At 45.7% G+C, this 20,684-nt stretch overlaps 1 protein-coding gene across 1 annotated transcript in view; it reads left to right on the forward strand.

Annotated features, from left to right (window-relative positions):
* Positions 1-13,714, forward strand: part of Hephl1 (hephaestin like 1) — a 62,376-nt gene extending 48,662 nt beyond the window's left edge. The window contains exons 14-20 of the mRNA XM_052189730.1: positions 988-1,128; positions 6,118-6,224; positions 7,316-7,538; positions 8,754-8,893; positions 12,739-12,901; positions 13,350-13,421; positions 13,512-13,714. Of these exons, the coding sequence (XP_052045690.1) occupies positions 988-1,128; positions 6,118-6,224; positions 7,316-7,538; positions 8,754-8,893; positions 12,739-12,901; positions 13,350-13,421; positions 13,512-13,714 (1,049 nt within the window). The remainder of the gene's footprint in view (positions 1-987; positions 1,129-6,117; positions 6,225-7,315; positions 7,539-8,753; positions 8,894-12,738; positions 12,902-13,349; positions 13,422-13,511) is intronic.
* The last annotated feature ends 6,970 nt before the right edge of the window (positions 13,715-20,684 follow it).

Genomic DNA, 20,684 nt, shown 5'->3' on the forward strand with positions numbered 1-20,684 from the left:
CAACTTTCAATCCCCCTGAGACAGGACCTCAGCTCAGCCTGATCTAGGCAACCTCTCATTAAGACTCTTCTCAGGGGGGTCAAGTCGCAGTTAAACTAACCAACATGATAGCCACGTAATGACTCAGCACTAGATATGTATTAGTGATGACGGTGTTACCGTAAATTCCTTCACTACCTACCCATCAACACCCATCTTTAGTATTGTTACTAATAATATTCGTTATCAGTACGAATCCATTCATCAGATCAGATCCAACTTTAGGTTCCTTAAGGTTTGGTACAGGTATTAGCAGTAGTTATTTTTCTGTTGCTGTGAAAAACAAAACAAAACAAAACAAAACAAAACCAAAAAAACCCCACCATGGCCAAGGCAACTTATAAAAGGAAGAGTTTATCGGGCCTCATAGTCCCAGAGAGCTAAGAGTCTGTCAGGGCAGGGAGGCGTGGCAGCAGACTGTAGGCATGGCAACCGGAGCAGGAAGCTGAGAGCTCACATCTTTTAGGACAAGTACAAAACAGAGAGAGCAAGCCGAAAACAGCATGAAGACTTTAATCCTGAAGTCCATCCCTGCTGAGACGCTTCATCAATAAGGCACCCATCGACACCTCCCAAACAGTGCTAGCCAGCTGGAGACCTATGGGGGACGCTTCCCGTGCAACTGACCATAGATTATAACTGAAGCTCTACTGCTTACCAGTAAGAAGAATTTACTGAATACTGGCTTTTGTTGGACAGAAATAAACCTTGTGACACACACACACACACACACACACACACACACACACACACACACACACTGTGCTATTTAATAGTCCTATGGGAATAGTCTTAGTGACCCCATCCTGCAGATAAGGAAACCGAGATTCTGATTGCATGACTCATCCAAGGCCTTCTGTTAAGGGAAGGAAGGAGAATTTGAACTCAGGCTGGTCAGCTAAGCATGGCATGATCTTTGTGATATACCTGGTTGTATTTTGTCTTTAGGACCAATGATTCACGCCGAGGTGGGGGACTCCATTCTCATCATCTTTAAGAACAAAGCCAGCCGGCCCTACTCCATTGCAGCACAGGGTGTGGAAGACTCAGACAGTGGGAAACTCCTTGATGTGCCTGTCACAAAGCCAGGTACGCCACCCCGAAGTCTGTTCCATCCTGATGAGATGCCAGGATCTCCTCTTCTGGTCTCTGAGGGCCTGGGAGAGTTGTCCCCCATGTGTCTCTCTGCCTAGTCTCAGAGTACGAGCTCCTCATCTAGAAATAGATGATCTACCCACTATCATCTATTTCTAGTACCCAGTTCTTGAAATAGGGCCCTGTCACAGATGTCACAGTGTTCTCAGAAATACCCATGGCATGGCAGACACACACTGTGTCAGAAATGGTGTTCTACATTTGAAATGAAAAAGAAACAACAAAAACCCTTACTCGATCCATACAACAATCCAACAATGCAGACGCTATTTCCCAGTTCTGAAGTCATTAACTGTAGTGTCCATTGTTGAGTTATGTTACTAAAAAAGGAAAAGAAATACACCATCCATTGAACTATAACATGCTACAAATTTAGTGATGCATCCTAACTTCAGATGTGTTAAATGTGAAAGTTTTAACCTTAGAGCTGACGAAATATGTCTGGTTCTGTCACTCGACAAATGATGAAGGCACAGAGTAGCAGACGACTAGGCAGAGCCCTGGAGAATGACAATGGAAACCCTGTTTATTTGACTCCAGGACCAGACCCCTTCATCACATATTTCTCTGAAGTGACTAAGATGGGTGGAGGGGTGAGAAGGGAGACATGATGAACAATCTTGATGCTAACATAGGTTATATATGATAAGTTCTAAATGGTGACCAGGCTTTTTGTTTTAAATATTTACGTGAAGGCTTTTGTATGGTCATAAATATTCAACTCCTTTGAGTACATACTAAGGAACCTAATCACTGGATTGTGTGATGAGAATATGGGAGTTTTTAAAGAAACTGCAACTGTCTTTAGACATAAAACTGTGCTGTTTTATGTTCCCACCTTGACTGAGGGCCTTCTTGTGCCGTATCGTCACCAATATTTTCTGTGTTAGACTTTGGCCATTCCAACAGGTACCTGTATGGTGTTATCAACGCATTACTTTAATTTGCAGTGCCCCGGTGACATATGACATTGATCATCTTTTCATTACATAGGGTACTGTGGGAGGCAATGACGGGAGAGTCAGCAGAAGTTCATAGGCTAGCTAGCCTCACGCTTGTCCCACAGCAGAAACAAGAAAACAGCAGCCTTAATGAAGTGGAAGGAGAGCGCTGCCTCCCGAGCATCCTCTTGTGAGCCTGCACACACCGTGACGCACACCACCCGCACTCTAAACCCCATCAGGCACGCGGACACACATACAGTAACAATAGCTAGATTTTAGAAATGAAAAGTAAACAGACCCTATCAATTCTTTTTAAAAAAATCAAACCATTGTAGTATTAATTAGCTTTTGTTGCTGTGATAAAACACTATGCCCAGGGCAACTTCCAGAAGGAAGAGTTTATTTGGGCTCACAGTTGCTCACAGAGTAACAAGATCTTTAAGACTGGAGGGGGCGTGGCGTCGAGCAGTTGGAATGGAAAGCTTCAGATGCAAACAGAGCCAGACAGAGCAGACTGAAAGTGGACGAACTTAGGGACTCTGAAAGCTCACCCTGAGTGACGTACTTCTCCAGCAAGGCTCCATCTCCTAAGAAGTCCATAACCTCCCCAGACAGTGTCACCAACAGAGGACCAAGTGTTAACTAAGGAGCACGGGGGAGACTTCCCATTCAGCTCACCACATCTTTACATTACCACTGGGCAAACAACAGATTAGTTCCACTTAAATAACACCATACCTGCAGCCACTTGCCTTTCTGACATTAAATGCTAGCTGTTGGCCTCATCACGCACAAGGCAAAGGAACTTCAAGAAGACATGATAGAAATCACACCCAACATTGGATTACTACCCACTGTTATATCAGAAAAGAAAATGAAGTTACATCAAATCATCACTTCTGTTTCGCTTTCTGTACACAAGCTAAGGCAAAGGTTTATTGTTTTTACTGGATAGGAATGGGATGTGCATAGTTCAAAGGAACCAATGACTTAAAACAAGCTTTCGTTGGGTCTTCTGCAATGTGCCTGTCATGGTAGTTAATATGAATATATTGACTCAAGGCAAGATATGGAGCCTACTCATAGGGTGTGTACATTTGTTATTAAAGCATAAACAAGCCGTCTGGGTGTGGTGGTGTGTGCCTACAGTGTAAGCACTCAGAAGGGTCAGGTGAGCAAGTTCAAGTCTGAGGCCAATGTAGTCTGTCAGCAACATTGGGAGATGAACCCTGTCAACAGACCTCTTACCCACTACATGACACTGTCACCTACGCCATTCAAGGAGTCCTTTCCGGAAACCTCTATGTGGGTATAGCAGGGCTCATGAATTTTGAATAGAAAAGAATTTCATGATCAGCATGAAGCAAAATTGGAGTTCATTAAGAAGAGGACAGAACACATCCAAGGAGTTGTGGGGGTGGGGTGGGATGGGGGGTGGGGTGGGAGATGGGGAGCTTCTCTAGAGACACTCATACTCAAAGTATCTTAACCATCTCTATCTATCTATCTATCTATCTATCTATCTATCTATCTATCTATCTATCTATCTATAGTTTTGTAGCTTCTGATGTTCAATGATGTAATTTTCAACTAGGTTCAAAGGTTAAGCAAAGTTTAAAGATTCAGTTTAAAATTATGTTCTGCTTAGTTGTCTTGTTGTAAAGAACTTCTCATTTTGTTTTATAGATGAAACCGAAAGGTGATTTGTGGAATGCTGTTTGGGGTTTATGGAGGGATACTGATAAGTCTAAAGTCAAAGGTCACTGGGTGTAAGACATTCTCGAGCCTGGTTCTTTAGCTGTTGAGACTTTTGTTTGAGTTCTCTCTCAGAAAATAAGAGTATTGACTCCACTGGGGCAGCCTATTCAGTGGGTTCTGTTTGTATCAAACCATGTAACAGAGGGGCTTCATTCCCTTCTGTGTCCTGTTTATCTTTTATTCAGTGCTACATAAGGAGACTTTGCTTCAGAAAACAAAAATGTGAGCAATAAGTTAACATTTATTGACTACCTGGAATGTAGTACCATCCCCATGAAACATATAATCTCAATTAATCCTTACAAAAGTCCTAAAACATTGAGGCTAACCTAGTTTATCAGTAAGGGAATTATAGATCAAGGAAGTTAAGTACTTTATCAAGCATCAGTTAAACAGAAAGTTCAGCCAGGTGTGTCAGTGCTTGCTGAGACAACGGGAAGAGGAAAGTGAGTTTGAGGACACTGTAGCTTATACAGCAAGACTCTGCCTGCTCCTCCCTGACCAACCCCGGGGGGGGGGGGGGGGGGGGAGAGAGAGAGAGAGAGAGAGAGAGAGAGAGAGAGAGAGAGAGAGACCCCACACCCTCACACACCTCACACCAACACACCCTCCACACCCACCACACCTCTCCCCCACACTCCACACCCACTCCACACCCACACACCCACACACCATTTCATAGGGTAGAGAATTTGGAATTAGGTCTTTCTTACTCTGGTACCAGCTGCATTGCACAGTCCGGCATGAGAAGCTTTCAAACACTGATGTTCAAATCCCAGCCTCACAATATTCTGACTTCCTAGATCTGTAGGGAGAACTGAAGAGGGAGGAGGACTGAGGAATGAGTACTCAAAGGTCCCTGGAGACCCTCATCTGTGTAAATGTTAATTTTAACATAAATGAATACTGTAAATTAATTAGCAGCCCTATTATTTATCCTAGCTAATTCCCCAATAACAAAACAGCGAGACCGAGATTTATTTAATCCAGCTTTACTGTAATGTACCTCACCTGCACATTCAGTGATCTTTCTAGATCCTCTTTAATCTGGCTTCCTCCAGTCAGAATCCCCACAATACCTGCCTTTAGGGCCTTCCATGCTTCTCCTTAACTCTCTTGTCTCCTCTCCTCCCTCCTCAAGGCTCAATCTACTTCCTCTCCTCTCTTATCCCCTCCCCTGGCTGGCGGAAGTTCCATCCTGTTCTCTTCTGCCCAGCAATTGGCTGATCTGGTTTTATTGACAAGGCAGAGGATAAATGATAAGCGTTGTTTACACAAACTTGAGACAGGGGATTCTTGACATAAGCATTACAATGCCATGCCTGGATTGAAACAAGATATGGGGTCAGAGAGATCAGCATTTGAATTACACAAGGATAACCTTTACCGAGCACAAAAACATTTTGCCTACCCATCAGGCCTCCCTTTTCCTGTTTCTTGGTAAAATATTCTGGCAAAGCAACTTAAGGAAGGAAGGGTGAATTCTGGTTCACGGTTCCAGGTTCCAGGTCATTTCTGGGAAGTCATGGCAGCAGAAATACGAGGTGACAGGTGACCTTGAATCAATGTTCAGGAAGCAAAGAGAAAGGAAGGCTGCTTCTCAGCTCGCCTTCTCCTTTCCATCTGACTAGGATCCCAGGCCATGAGATTCCTTTCCATCTGACTAGGATCCCAGGCCATGAGATTCCTTTCCATCTGACTAGGATCCCAGGCCATGAGATAAAGCTACGCTAAGTTACAGTGGCTCTTCCCACCCTGGTTAACCTAAGCAAGCTGCTCATTCCCAATGGACATGCTCAAAGGTCAACCTAAGCTAGATAATCTCTCACGGGGTGCCTGGCAGCGGGGCTTCCTGGGTAATTCAAGATCCTCTCAGATTGGCAGTGTGAGTTATTATGATACCAGAGGATAAGACTGAGATCCTTGAGGACGAAGTGGAAGGATGGGCTGGGAAGAAGACGCAAAATTCAAGCAGAATTAAATAGTGGACTGTGAAATACATCTCATCTTTAGGTTCTGAATGCTAATTGACAATAAAAACAGACAAACCCAGGGAAGGCTGGAGCCTGAGATCACAGAGATAAACTCTTATCTCTCGGAATCCAGGTGTAAGTTGTATAAGAAGGTGTCTGGCACATGAGAAATCATATCCACCGAAAGACTTGTTTGTATTTCTTCAGATAAATCTAAGAAGCAATTTTAATTTTCTCTTAAATTTCAGGAGAAATAAAAACTTACAGATGGAATGTCCCAAAGAGATCAGGCCCTGGGCCCTCTGACCCCAACTGTATCCCGTGGGTTTACTATTCAACAGCAAACTTTGTGAAGGTAAGGTGGAGAGAGGAACCAGGATCATGGCAAGGTGACTACTGGAGCCACCCCCAATCTGATGGGCATGTGTGAAAGGGATGTGACTTAGATCTGGGCTCTCAAACTATAGTCCACTGACCAGACCCAGCTGCATACATCCATCAGCACCATCCCTGGGTGTAACAGAGGCAGCATGACCACGAAAAAATAAGAACAGCACTAACTTAGTGTATACAATGCTTTATACCTGCTTTAAGTTTGCTAACTGCCGGTATAGGAATATAAAAATGAAATTAATTTCTGTGGATAGAAGCTTCAGGGTCATTTTAATCACATGAGAATATGCCAGTCTGAAAAGGAAACAGGTGGTCCACAATGGAATTTGTTCATGATTTTGGGAGGTGGAAAACCTTTCCTTTCGATTACATTTATGTATGTGTGCATGAACACAAATGCATGCCACAACACACATGTAAAGGTCGGAGGTCAGCAAAGAAGTCAGTTCTCTCCTTCTACTATGTGGGTCCCAGCCATAAGCGTGGGCCACCTGGTGGCAGGTGCCTTTCCTGGCTGAGCCGGCTCATCTCAATGGTCCATCTATTCATACTCAGGGCTCAGGATCAGAAGCACATCCCAAACTTAACTAAAACTACGGGCTCTCTGGATCATAAATAGTATGAGAAATAACAAGAAAAGACTCAGTGATGACTTTGAGTCATGTACCTGTTGACACAAAACTATAGGTGTGTTTAATCATACGTCATAAACCTAAGCTCAAATTAGAATCATATCCTATGCAAAATGAAGTCATTTTTAAGTGAGGGGTTATCTTCCTCTTCTTCTTAGTAGTATATCAAATATTATAAATGAATGTCCTAAAGTTTATAAGCACACAGATCATTTGGAAAAGCACACTTGTCTATGAGAAGCATGGAAAGCTTGCTCATTCAATTATGCATCTCAAACATATTGAGTTCTTGTGATAAAGAAATTACAACTGACTGTGGAGTGAGCCAGGCCAGAGAAGAGGGCGTCCACATTAGGATGGTGGCAGGTGGGATGGGGGTCACGATAGGTCGCTCATGAGCTTGGTTACTTCTTCCGTCCAGGATACATACAGTGGTTTGATGGGGCCTCTGATCACGTGCCGAGAGGGGGTGCTGAACGAAAAGGGAAGAAGAAGCGACGTTGACTACGAGTTCGCGCTGTTGTTCCTGGTCTTCAATGAGAATGAGTCGTGGTATCTGGATGACAATATCAAGAAGTATCTCAATAAAGACCCACGGCATTTCAGGCGCACGGACGACTTTGAAGAGAGCAACAGAATGCACGGTATGCAGGGTCTGCGCCTAAGGAGACAGTTGGTGAGGTGTCCCTGGACGGGACCCCAGCCCCTCCTCTGAGCTCCCGTCTTCCCCAGGGATGTCTGGAGAAAGCCCTCAGAAGCCCCCTCCAGATCCAGCCCAGCCACGATGCCTCTGATCCAGTTGTTTAGGGATAGCTACTGATGAATGCTGAGACCTCTAAGCTGTGAAGAAGTCTTTTTTTGTTGTTTTTTTTTTTTTTTTTTAAAGACCAAACTGTGACTTACTGATAAGTTTTAATGTGAATCCATCACAGCTTCTATGCGGTCAAAATTAAGAGTTTGGTTTAATTATCTGGAACATGGAATGTCACTCAAGAATTTCATTTTAATGTGTGTATGTTATGGAATTGGGTCCCGTTTATAGCTTGCCTTTTGTAGCTTGAGCAAGAGTGATTTGTTTGCATAGACATGAGCGCACTCTCTCACCAAGAGGTGCTTTTACAGATGGCCTTGATCCAGCTCACCAAGTTGTTGCTGTGGGTAAGAACACGGTGGCCTGCTCCTCATTCAGATGCGCTTTCTTACCTGTCTCGGAAGTTTCTTAGTATGATCTTGGTTGTTGTGGCATGATGCACAGAATGTAAAATTAGCAGGAAGCAGGAGCAAGGTCACCACCGTACAACCCAGCTGGCTTAGGTCATAATGAGGCCTGTTCAGCCCTCATACATGCTCTTCTCAGACTCAGTTATGTTTAGAAAGTGAAACATTATGAACACAGCAGACACAGACTCAAATAGAGTCAGCATGTGTATGTATATGTTTAAATACATAATCCATACATAAGTAGATATTCGATTCATCCGTTACATCTACATATGGTTTACACGCACATACATGTGCTAGATGCTCCATGTCTTTGTCTACTCATGTATACAATGGAACACATCTACATCTGACTTCTCACCAGCACACTGTCTACTTCCCAAAGAGGCACAAGGAAGAGTTGAAAAGCACACCATTACTTAAGATAGAGCTCTCAAAGACAAATTCGGATGTGTCTTTCCCCGATCCCTACATGCGAAGATTTCTTGGTTATCTGAATTTTAGATTTAGAGCAGCGGGGCCATGGGCAAACATGAGTGACTGACAGATAAGAATTCTAGACCTTGAACCGTTACTACCTCTGGATAAGCGGAACCTGTCCTCCACTGACGGAGGGCATTCTGTCTTCATCTTCTTAGCCATTAATGGAAAGATTTTTGGGAACCTCCCTGGCCTCATCATGACTGAAGACTCAATGACTAACTGGTACCTGCTGGGCATTGGAAGCGAAGTGGACATACACACAATCCACTACCATGCAGAGAGCTTTCTGTTCAAAGTAAGTATGGAAAGGGGCTCGGAAGGACTTTGAAGGAACACTCAATGTGTCTCTGACAGGAAAGGACTTAGCTGGAAGTAAGTCCTGAAGCAGGCTCATAGTAGAGAAGAGAACAGGGTGGCCACACCTTCTCGTGTGAGTATCTCCAATGTCTGTATCATTTCGTGTAGCCCACCAGCCTCTCTAAGTTTCAGATGCGAGTTTTGCCATCAGTAGTCTGGTCATGATTGTGTCCACCCTGGAGTATGTGGGTTCACACTTTATATGAACTCATATAGGGTTTGGGGATTCCCCTGCTCCTTCCCTCCCTTCCCTCTCCTTCCACTTCCCTCCCTTCCTCCCCACCCCTTTCCCCTTCCCTTCCCCTTCCTCTCCCCTTTCCTCCTATTATTTTCTTCTTTCTTTCCCTGCTCTCCCATATCTTTCTTTTTGTTCTTGACTAGTTAACAAAGCAGCCCTATCTAGTGAAGGAGATCTTTTGAACTCCAACTTGAGCAGCTCCATCTTGACTCTTGCCCCAGAGATCTGGGATGCACCACAGGTGACCTTCTGCCATGTGGGCGGTGCCAACTGCAGAGCGGAATCGCCTTCTGAGCTGTTTAAAGAACACACCTCATATATGCTCAAGGATAAAGTCCAAACAGTCTGTCAGCCCAGGTTCTGGTGCTCTTTACAAGGAAGTGGAAACTATAGCCAAGAGTGATGTGAGAGGAAGCAGGACCAGTCCACGCTATTACACAGGGTCAATAACAACCCACTGAGACATGGGTCCCAAAGCACGTCGACTGTTAGCTAGCAGTAGTTTTCAGAATGTGGCCTTGACACTGCACATTTTAAATGTTAGATAATAAAATTGTAAAAATATGAAAAGTTCATCACACATTATGCATGTTTAAAATGAAGATTTAATGCACACTGCACAAAATCCCACTTATTTTAAGATTCTGAGTATCTGTAAGCAGAAGCAGAGGTTCAACCAGCAACCAAAGGGTGGGCTCATTGCCCGCCCAGCCTCAGCTTTCCATTGCCCCCGGAGGCCACTCCAGCGGCCCGGGCTGAACATCTGGCGAGTACTGCTCTGTTTCTGTCTCTGCTGTGATCTGAATGTGTTTCCCAAAGCCACATGCTGGAGACTTGATCTCCAGTGGCGGGAGGGCTCAACGGCAAGGGATCAGTGTCAGGATAGAGTCCTCAAGAATAGAGAGCTGCCGGTCATATTTCTGAGGCTACAAATTTGAACTCTTGCTCTCCACACTGTATCCTTGCACCGTTACCCATGGGACAGTGGAACAAAGCAGCACCTCTAGGCCAGGCCCTTCATCTTGGACCTCTAGCCTCCCGAACTGCAAATAAAACATCCCTGGTCCTGGACCTGCAAAATGGCTCATCAGGCAAAGGCGCCTGCCCTGCAAGGCTGATGACCTGAGTTTGACCTCCAGATCCCCCAGTGTAAGCAGAACCAATTCCCTAGAGCTGTCCTCTGACCTCCACACAAGCACCAGGGAATCCATATGTGCACACACACACACACACACACACACACACACACATGCAAAATAAGCTATTAAGTTCTGAAAACAAACAAAGCATCATAAGTTTCACAGATTATGATGACCTCTAGAGTTTCAATACTGTGCATATCGTGTAGAAGGAAGCTGTGCAGTTTGCAGTCTCTCCTCCAGCAGAGGAGTTCGGTTGCATGCATCTCCTGCGTGTGACAAGGTTGTTTCATTTGAGGGCTGAGTTGTAGTTCACCATATGGACACTGCACTTTATTAATTTTTCCAATAAGAAGCATGACAGGGGCTTCAGGGAGGGTCAAAGTCATAAACAAATGCACATATCTTTGCATGATTTTGTTTTTATTTCCTTGAGAAAATGTGTAGAATTGCTAAGCCACGGGGCAAATGCACAGTTTTAAGACTCTGCTCAGCTGTGGCCGATGAGGTGGTACGCTCTCTCCTTCCCCACAGAGATACAGAGAGCTCTTGCGCTCTACTTTGGGATTTTGTTTCTCCTTTTCCCTGTTGGCCAGTTTACCCTGTACTAGTCATCTCTTACACTGAGCATTGTCTTGAGTTTCCACCTGCCAGCTCTACATATTCTTTGGCAAAGTTTGTAAGTTTTGTGTCTTTCTGTGTCTTATTTTCAACTGATACTTGAAAATCTAATTTATGCATATTTCTGAGCTACAGTGTGGTATTCCCATTTATGTTCACACAGACTAATATGCAAATAACTCATTTGCATACATAGTATGCAAATGAGAATGGAGCCATCTTGCTCTCCTCAAGCAGCAGTCCTGTCATCTAGCTTTTGAAGTGTGCAGTACCTGCTCATTATCTGCAGTCAGCCCAGCAAGTAAGACAGCAGCAGAGCTTCCTGCCTCTGACTGCATCCACAGGTCAGCTCTCTCCAGTCCTGCCTTCCCTATGCTTCAGCCTCTGAAAACAACCCCTGTGCACTCAGGGATTACTTCTGAGAGCTGTTTCTTTATGGGCCACTAAAAAGCATTTTTTATTTAAATCAGAGTAAAGTCAGTTCATAAAGAGACCTTGAAGGCATTCTTTGGCCTCTAGTTTCTAGAAGAGTCTGTTTAGGACTCCTATTTCTTCTTTATAGCTGTCATAGAAGTTGCCAACAAAGCCATTTGGACTTCTGGGAAAGTGTTACTATGATTTGTGTTTATTTTTTAGAATCAATATTATTCATGCTGCCCACTTCTTTTTCTTTGTCAAAAGTTTATTTTCTGTTCCAGGAGTGGTGGTGTGCACTTTTAATCCCAACACTCCAGAGGCAGAGGCAGGATGATTTCTGTGAGTTCAAGGCCAGATACTGTCTCAAAAAGCAAATAGATAGATAGATAGATAGATAGATAGATAGATAGACAGATAGATAGTTAGTTATATATGTATGAGCTTTTGCCTGTATGTATGTTTGTACACATATAAGTGTGTCTGGTGGCCCCAGGGTCGGAAAGGGCACCAGATCTTCTGGGATGGAGCTACAAATGGTTGAAACTATACGGTAGATATGCTGGAACTTGAGTCCAGGTCTTCTACAAGAACGGGTGGCCTTAACCAGGTCCTTGCCTATTTCTTCTTAAATGGTCTTTCATAGTTGTGTCCTTTCCAATTATTTACAGTTTATAAATTGTAATCTGTGAACACAGAGATGTTTGTTTGCAATATTTGCTTTTCATAGTAAGATCTTAGTGGTGTTCATCTTCCTTCCCCATATCTGTGGTTTCTCTCTCTTCCTCCCCACGTCCCCCTCCAATTGGTCAATCCGTCTGAAGATTTGCAGTATTGCTTTATTGCTACATAACACATCACTCTATAACTCAGTAGCCCAAAACAATAAACATTATCTCGATCTTTCTGGGTCAAAAGTCTGGAGGAATGGGCTAGTTGGAGTTAGTGTCTCTCATGAGGTCTGATCAAGGTATCTGGGCCTGTAGTTGTCAATGGTTTGACTGGAACCACAGGATCCATCTTAATTTAGGTGTTTGCGACTGAAGGCTTAATTTCCTCATCTCATGGGTGTGATGAGGGAGCCAATTTCACCCAGACTGACTGACAGAGAAGAGAGTAAGAGAGGAACTAACACATCGAGTATGCCTCTTATAGCTTTCTTATCCAAAGAAAAGACTCCTCTACTGTATACCTTATTCCACACACAGGCTAACCTTATACAATAGGAGGGAATCATGGAGATTATGAGTATCAGGATAGGAGGGTGTGAGGCCATTGGAGACACTGGTCACTACAAGTTTATTAAGGTGATCTCTTTAAAAAACAGCTTTACTTTTTCTCTCTGCTCTTTTCCTCTTTTGACTTGTGCAGATCGATAAATCCTACCGAGAAGATGTGTATGATCTCTTTCCTGGGACATTTCAAACCATTGAGCTGTTTGCTGATCACCCGGGGACGTGGCTCCTTCACTGCCACGTGTCCGACCACATTCATGCTGGCATGGAGACCACATACACTGTCCTCAGGAACATAGGTACTGTTTGTCAGTGATGCCAGCTCATGGCACCAATCTTCCTGTAGACCTGGAAATCAGGAGGCATGAGAAAAGCACAGGTACAAACCCCGAGGGGCTCAGAGTCACGTGAGAGAGACAGATACGTGGAGTATGATCACGATGGAGAAAGACGGACAGAGATAGAGTGCAGAGCACGGGGTCCAGAGGCAGCGGGAGGAGGGCGTGTGTGATAGTCTGGGTTGGTTATATGCTTAAGATGTTGTGATCTAAAGAGGGATCTCAGGGAAGCTGAGGGGGTCACGATACTTGACACTGGTATGAAATAGCTCAGTAAGAATGCAAGAAAGATGACAGAACTGGAGGGGTAAAGTGCTTGCTGGTGAAAGATGATTCTCATTGTACCATGGATGGGTCTTCTTTTAGAAACAGTGAACTCTTTTTTTTTTTTCCTTTTTTTTTTGTGCAGACAACAGGATTCCGTATTCTACAAAGTCCCCTTCTGGAGCAGGATCTCATGCAGTCACAGTGCCCTCCCAGGGTAATGACATCTCTGCACCCCGTGGTTGTGCTCCAGGTGTGACTCCTGGGGAGAGGCAGGTACCTGATGCTGCATTTTTCTTTCTCACAGAACAACCCGGCAAGGAAGACCTCTATTTCTTCGGCAAGAATCTGCGTCCAAGAGGAGCCAAGGCGGCCTTGGTCATCCTGTTCATCCTGGGACTCCTCCTTCTGGTGGCCACCGTGGTTCTCGGCCTCAGACTCCGCTCTTCCAGGAGGCAGATGGCTTACAGGGAAGTCCAGTCCTGCGGACTCCCCACAGACGCTCTGTGAATGCTCTGGCCTCCCTCAGCAGGAGCGGGTCAGGTTCCACAACCCCGATGCACAGTAGCTAACGGGGAAACTGGACCGATGCATTGTTCACCAAGGAACTTGGACACTGCATCCTAGATCAGGCTTCTGGGCCTCTGGAATGTGTCATCCAAAGCAATGTGCTTTTATTTATTTATTTTTTAAAAACTGGCTGTGAATGATTCTCAGGTATAAAACACGTGACAAAGGGGAATGCACTGGATTGAGAGCCCCTGGCCCTCAGCCTGTTTCAGGAACAACTCACTCAGGCTTACCCTCTGAGAAATGTTTTCGCTGATTTAAATCAAATGATTCTGCCTCAGCTAGCCCAAGGTGTCTAGATCTGTAGCTTCTAGAAAACATTAGAGTGCCTCGGACACCTGTCTGTCTGGAGCCGCCACACTGGTGCTAAACACTGTCACATGAAATTGCGCCCTTAGTCGTTCCAGGGTGAATGAGCTTCCGAGGAGTCTGTGGGAGTGTCCACGTCCGTATGTCCCGAGGGAAGGGGATCTCCTCAAGCTTCCAGAGGCTTTCCGTTCTCCTGACCTTTCCCCCTCTCACGTAGGGAGCCCGTACATTGTTTGTTATACAAGCCAAAGCTGGTTATTTATTTCATTGCTGCTGATTTTACCGAGACCTGTAGGAATACTTGAATGTTTACAATTCACTTCATGCTCCATTTTTACCACGTGTCTCCTTGGCAACGTCTGTCCTTTCAAAATTCAAATAGAGCGTTTTTTATTTCAGGCTGTGGGAGGGCTAGAATCAGTCGAGAAGCAGGCTTGACTTCCTCCCTGTCTCTTCCAGAACCTCGAGCCACACTTTTCATTCCTTCATTTAGGGGCATTTCCCCACATCTCCATCTTCTATGAAAGTTATGATTTCATCATATGAGGGGCGGCAGGGGGTGTTCATCAATGCAACTGATTGACCAGGAGGAGAAAAGTCTCTTAAAATCCCGCATTCTCTGCTTGTTAAAGACATGACCTTGAGGGGAAGGGGAGCTAGAAAAGAGTAGTCCTGGTGTTTTTTTTAAACCATAAAAGCAGTGTTAGAAATTAGTGATATAGCTGCCAAGACTCACACACAAACACAAAGAGCTAAGCCTTAAGGACGCAATGCAGCCTCTCTTAGGCTCCCTAGATATTAGATGTAAGATTGATAAAAGCAACATTGTTTATTATAGACTGGGAATTCTACCTTAGCTCAGGGCAGGCTGCCCTGGGATGCTGTTGCCAGACACGTGACGTTAGACCGCTGCCTTTGCGGTGGGTCACTTGAATGTCCAGGTGAGCGAGTAGGACCTAACAAACACTCTGGTGGAGGGATCTTTCCTGCTTTTTAAAAATTATTCTTATTACTGGTGAGGGGAAATTGATAGAAGCCATAGTCTTAGATAAAATGATCGCTTGACCGCGTCGTCAAACAGGGTACCCAAATGATTCTGAGTCCCAGCCTGCTGACTCCTGGCAGTGTGACTGCATGGTTTTATTTCACTCCCTGCTCTGTGGAGTTCATCCCCGGTAGGCTGTGCAACTGCATAAGAAGTAAGACAAGCATCTGTGACTAATCTTTAGTATGTCAAAGATTGTTTAGTTGTAAAACTTTTTTGTTCCTTTTTTCGTTTAGTTTTTTTTTTTTTTAAAGAAAACAAACCACAAAGTAGTTTTGTTTCGCTATTTCTCTTTTTAATAAAGTTTCACACATGGCAATTTATAGACATTTGATTTTACTCAGAATTACCTGTTATTATAGTGTGTGTGTGTGTGTGTGGTGGTTAAAACAGAACTATCTTAGATATTTATCCATCATGACTAAGTCAGTTGTATCTATTAAAGGAACAGCATTCCACCTTGCCACACCTATTACAATATGGCGCCTCCCGCTCAGTCCTTCCCATGCTGTCTCACTCTTCTGAGATAGCCACCATTCCTTTGCTCACCGTGGAGGAGGTGTCCTTGGTCCTGGCAGGGCCAGGCTTGTTCCCAGCCCGTGCCCACCACTGGGGCATGTCCACCATGAACTGTGGAGAGCAGGAGTGGTCTTCCTCAACTAATACACCAGCATCTCCCTTTAGCGTAGAATGTGAAGAGCTGCCCACACCTGGAGCGTCTGACCCCCAGTATTCTCTATGCTTTATCAATGGCTTGAAATCATCCGACAGTCAGTAAGTCGAGCCCTGTGCCCCAAGCAGGTGTCGTCATGAGGATATACACAATAGCTTCCCAGAGGTGTCCCCACCTTTACCTTAAATTCCAGCCTTGAGTCTTCTGGACAACTCTCTGAGTCCTCCGGCTCTGCGGCCTCACTCCCAGTCGGCTTTCCTTCTTCCAGGGGCCGTACTCAGGGTTTCAGACTCACAACCACTGAGCCCTCTCACTGACCCTCCATTATTTTCACAGTAAGCAAGGCTCATGAAGATTCCATACCTTCATCCCAAAGCTCTGAATGAGATCTTAGAAAGTATATTTGAAGGTGTGTGATAAGCTAAAGGTTTTGTTGATGATGGACAGTGTATCTTGATTATCCTGAAATGTAATCAAGTATCCTTATAAAAGAAAAGCAATTGTTGGGTATGTGGAAAAGCTCTTGCCTAGACTGTACAAGACCCCAAGTTCAATCCTCAGCCCAACAATAATGACTGATAAATAAATAATGATAATATGTAATGATAAAGCAGGTGTGGTGGCTCTTATCTTTAATCTGAGCACCTGAGAGACAGAGGCGGGAGGATATTTGTGAATTTGAGGGCAGCTTGGTCTATATAGTGAGTTTCAGAACAGCCAGGACCACCCCAGAGAGACTGTGTTTCAAAAGTAAATAAAATAAATTTAAATGTAAGATAATAAAGTATAAGGTAGGGGTGTATGTGTGTGTGTGTGACTAGGGAAGACTGATAGGCATTTTCTCTCCCTTGGTGACACAGATGTGGGCCAGATTAGACCAGATTAAAAGTAGAGAAAGGCAGGTTTATTAAGAGGCAGCCCTCACAGATCTCACAGGTGGAGTTAGTGAAGTCGCACACGCAGCCTAAAACAAGGGGGTATTTAGAGTTTAGGTGAGGCGTGATGCCGTCTTTAGCTAGGAGCTGGGATTGTGTCCACACGTGGTCAAAAGCTGAGCCCCTCAGTTGGTTCCCTTGGGTGGGCTGTGGGAAATGCAGAGACAAGAGGTGGTGATGTGTTAGCCTGGACAAGTTTTCTCCAAGTGGGCAGGGGAGGGCCAGGTTTGGGGAAGGAGGGTATAAGTGGTTTTCCAGCTTGTGCAGGGGATGACCAGGGGTTCCAGCCTGACATAGACCATGGAAGTGAGACACTACTCTCCTGGCTTCTGGGGTAAAGGAAGGACCAAGAAATAGAAGGCACATAGCCGGAGAAACTGGAAAGGTCCCAGAGGCGCCATCTTGCAGGGTCTCCTGAGATGTCTGACCCCCACCCCCCACACACTTGACATTGATTTCAAACTTGACAGTTCCAGAGCAGCAGAAGTTCCCGGGTTGCTGAGTTTGCTGTGTCCTCTGGCAGCCCTCTTTGCATCCATCCCCACAGTCTGAATGTCACCTGTAAGTGATAAAAAGCTAACAAATTCAGAATGTGTTCTCCAGCCTTGGCTTTGATTGCAGGTCCACAGGTCCTGTTTGGCAGGGTCATTGCAACAACACAAAGCCAATCTTGTCCCTTCCATCCACTGCCCACAAAGCTGTCTGCCTCTATGCTCCTCCAAATCCGGTCAGGTGGCTTCCTGGTGGGCACTAGCTGGAACATTAACATAACTTTGAATGGCTCCAGACTCTTAGCCTAGGTCTGTGAGGCCCAGCCTGGTGAGACCCATGCCGACCTCTCCAGCTTCTTGGGTTGTCCTCTGCTCCAGGAACTCGTGGGAGTTCTTGCCCGCTCTGGCCATGCTCCTCTCCGTGCCCTTTAGTCTGTTCCCTTCCCTCTTTCCGCATCCCACTCCTCTCCCTTAGCTTTCCTGCTTTAGATATGAGCTCCTCAGACGGCCTTTCTCAGTGTGACCCCCACTTCTGTTATGCTCCCTCTGCTGTGTTCCCCGTTGTAGCGCTCATCATGGCAGGAATCGTTTTGTCTGTTAGCTCTAGTTCCGTCTGTGTCTTGGCTGGCATGAAGGTTCCCCGGAAGTGAGAACTTCTGACCTGAACCGCTGTCTGCTGCATCTACAGGGCGGGCGGCCATGCAGTGCACGGCGGCCGCTCAGCAAATATCACGCCAGTGAGAACGTGAACATTCACACAGAGCAGGCAGTCTGGCCAGCCTGACTATTTTGGCGTTGACTGCTCTCCTTGCTAAAGGTCTTGTAATCAAATGCCGAGCACACGGAGCTGGGAGGCTGGCTGTAAGGCGCACCCACCATGGATCACTCTGTAGTCATGGAGGAATCAGGCAGGGAAGACTTGATGTCCCCAGTGTTCCTTATAATTATCATAAGGCAATATCATCAAAAATCAAAGGACATGAGGAATGTGCCCCCCACGCGTGCACCAAGGTTTCCGTAGTGGTGCCTTATTGGAACCAACACACAATTCTATTGCAAGATGACACTGAAGAACTTGAATAGAGGAGTGCGGGTATATGAGAACTCTGAATGATTTGCCTGCATTTTCTGAAAATCTGAAAATAAACTAAAATCAAATTGAAATCTGGAGTTGGGGAGTTGGCTCCTTGGCAAAATGATCACCACACAAATATGCCGGCCTGCGTGCAGCCAGGAAAGGAGCCGGGTGTAGTGCCACGTGCCTGTGGTGGCAGTGGTGGCAGTGCCTGCCGGGAGGCAGAGGCAAGAGGAACCTGCCACTCAGTGACCAGCTTGTCCTGCCAACCAAGCTGACCAGCTCCGGCTTCGGAGAGTGAGAGGTCTCGTCTCAAAAATAAAATAAATTAAAATAAAAGTAAAATAAGCTGGGGAGTGACAGAGGAACATCCCTCTCACATAGACCTCTGCTTTCCACGCAGAGACAAACTTTACATTAAAACCTAGGGTCTATTTTGAAAAAAATGAAATAAAATAAAACACGTTGGCCACGCTTTCATTTGACTTGTTAGAGTCCTGAGATTATTAATGTGAATGGTGTACAGTTCAGCAAAGGTTGTTATAAAAGATATCACCCCCCACCCCCTTATTTGGGTGGTATTCTTATGTAGCCCAGGCTGCCGGGAATTCAGAGTGTAGTCTTGGATGACCTTGAACTCTGCCCTCCTGTCTTTATCTCTCAAGTGCTGGGGCTGCAAATGTGTGTCACCGCACTCCTCTGGTGTCCCACTGGACTCTAAGGACAATCCGAGGGGAGTCTATTGGACCATCCCTGCTCGGGTGACAGATCGAGGCTTAAGAATCTTTAGTGACTCATCCCTGCTCACACAGCGAGTAAGAAACAACCCTAGGCACTAGGTTCACGGCTTTTACCTTCAGGTCTCCTCCCAGGAATGTTGGCTCAGGCCAGAGAGTTGTTTTAATTTAATTTATTTTTTGAGTAAGAAAAATGTTTCCCTCTGCTCTCGTGCCTTGGGGCACCATTTGTTTACAGCCTCGGTCTGAGGCTTTCTTTACTTCTCCTCACTTTGGCTCTCCTTCCGGTCCTCTCCACACTGTTGAAGAGCACTTGCTTTAAAGCATACCTCTGTACAGCACTTCCCGATACCCTCCTTACCGTCCACTGACTGGAGTGGACAGCCCGGCCTCACACCAGTGCCAGGTGTCTCTTTCCAGTTCACAACAGCTTCTCTTTGTTGTCTCTTAAGTTCATCAATCTTTGATTGATGTTTTAACGAACGCACAAAACTGCCTGTCCCAATCCCATGCCACATGTCTTGCAAGGAACAGGCAGGAGTGGGAAATGGGCCACTTAAAAACCACTCAAGGTGAAAGAGATTCATTTATCAACCGTTTGGGTAAAATTAATTAAAGCACGCAGTACCACTTTTATCTCCAGCACTTCATAGCCATTTGGAGACTGGTTCGGAGGGTCTGGAAGATGCCTTCCGGTAGCAGTTAAGTGATGGTTGGGTAAATTGGGTGCTGGTCGCTGGCTGTGTCAGGAGTGATGGGAACTCTAAAAATGGAGTACCAGGCTTCTACCTTGGGTGCCAGAGCCGACAGCAATGGCTGAGGAAACGTACAAGGCAATCGTTGAGCTTTGAGGTAAGGCTTGAGGGTGAGCGTTGCTAGAGCAGGGCTGTGAAGGGCTCTGACGGTCTGTAGAGGACTGGTCCAGTGGACCTGGGAGTTACCTCCGTAGACCCCGCTGATGTACACAGCCCAGAGAAGGCCTCTATGCTCGGCACCTTCACCTTCCAAGGCCATTTGTGGCAAAAGGTTGGGACATTGCTTGAATTTGTCTACTCTAAGAAGGAGTTCACTGTAGCTCACCAACACCACACACACACCAGTTGGTATGCCTCGGGGACCCTGACTACTGCTTTGGCCAGGAAGGTAGAGGGAAGGGCTAAGAGCTGGGCCCGAGACCAGTCACACACTGCCCTCCCGGGTCAGAACTCTGGAAAGGTGCAGGCCCACTCTAGATTTTCTCCCACCCGCTGTTCTTGAAGGCTTTTGTTGCTGTTGTTGTTGATGATGATTTGATGCTGTTGTTGTTTAAACAGAACCTGCCGGATTTCACCATGGGGTGTGGTGTTGTGAGCACTTGTCTAGCCTGCAGCGCTGCACAAGACATAGGTTCATCTTCAGCATCACACGCTCACACAAAGGTGGGCGAGGCTTAGAAAACGGCTAGCTCGTGCTCAGGGGAGGGGGGTTGCCAGCAGAAAGGAGTGCAAAACCACGGAAAAAACATTTTTTTTAAAATCCTGTATGAACAGCACAGGGATGGGAGGGGCGAGACCGTTCTCAGGGAAACAGGGTGGGGCTATCCTTAGCCAGTCCAGGTTCTAGGGTCGCGGTACGGCCGCGCCCACCCCGCCCGCGTCAGCGCGCT

This window comes from Apodemus sylvaticus, chromosome 7 (genome assembly GCF_947179515.1).
Source record: "Apodemus sylvaticus chromosome 7, mApoSyl1.1, whole genome shotgun sequence".
NCBI classification, from domain to species: Eukaryota; Metazoa; Chordata; class Mammalia; order Rodentia; family Muridae; genus Apodemus; species Apodemus sylvaticus.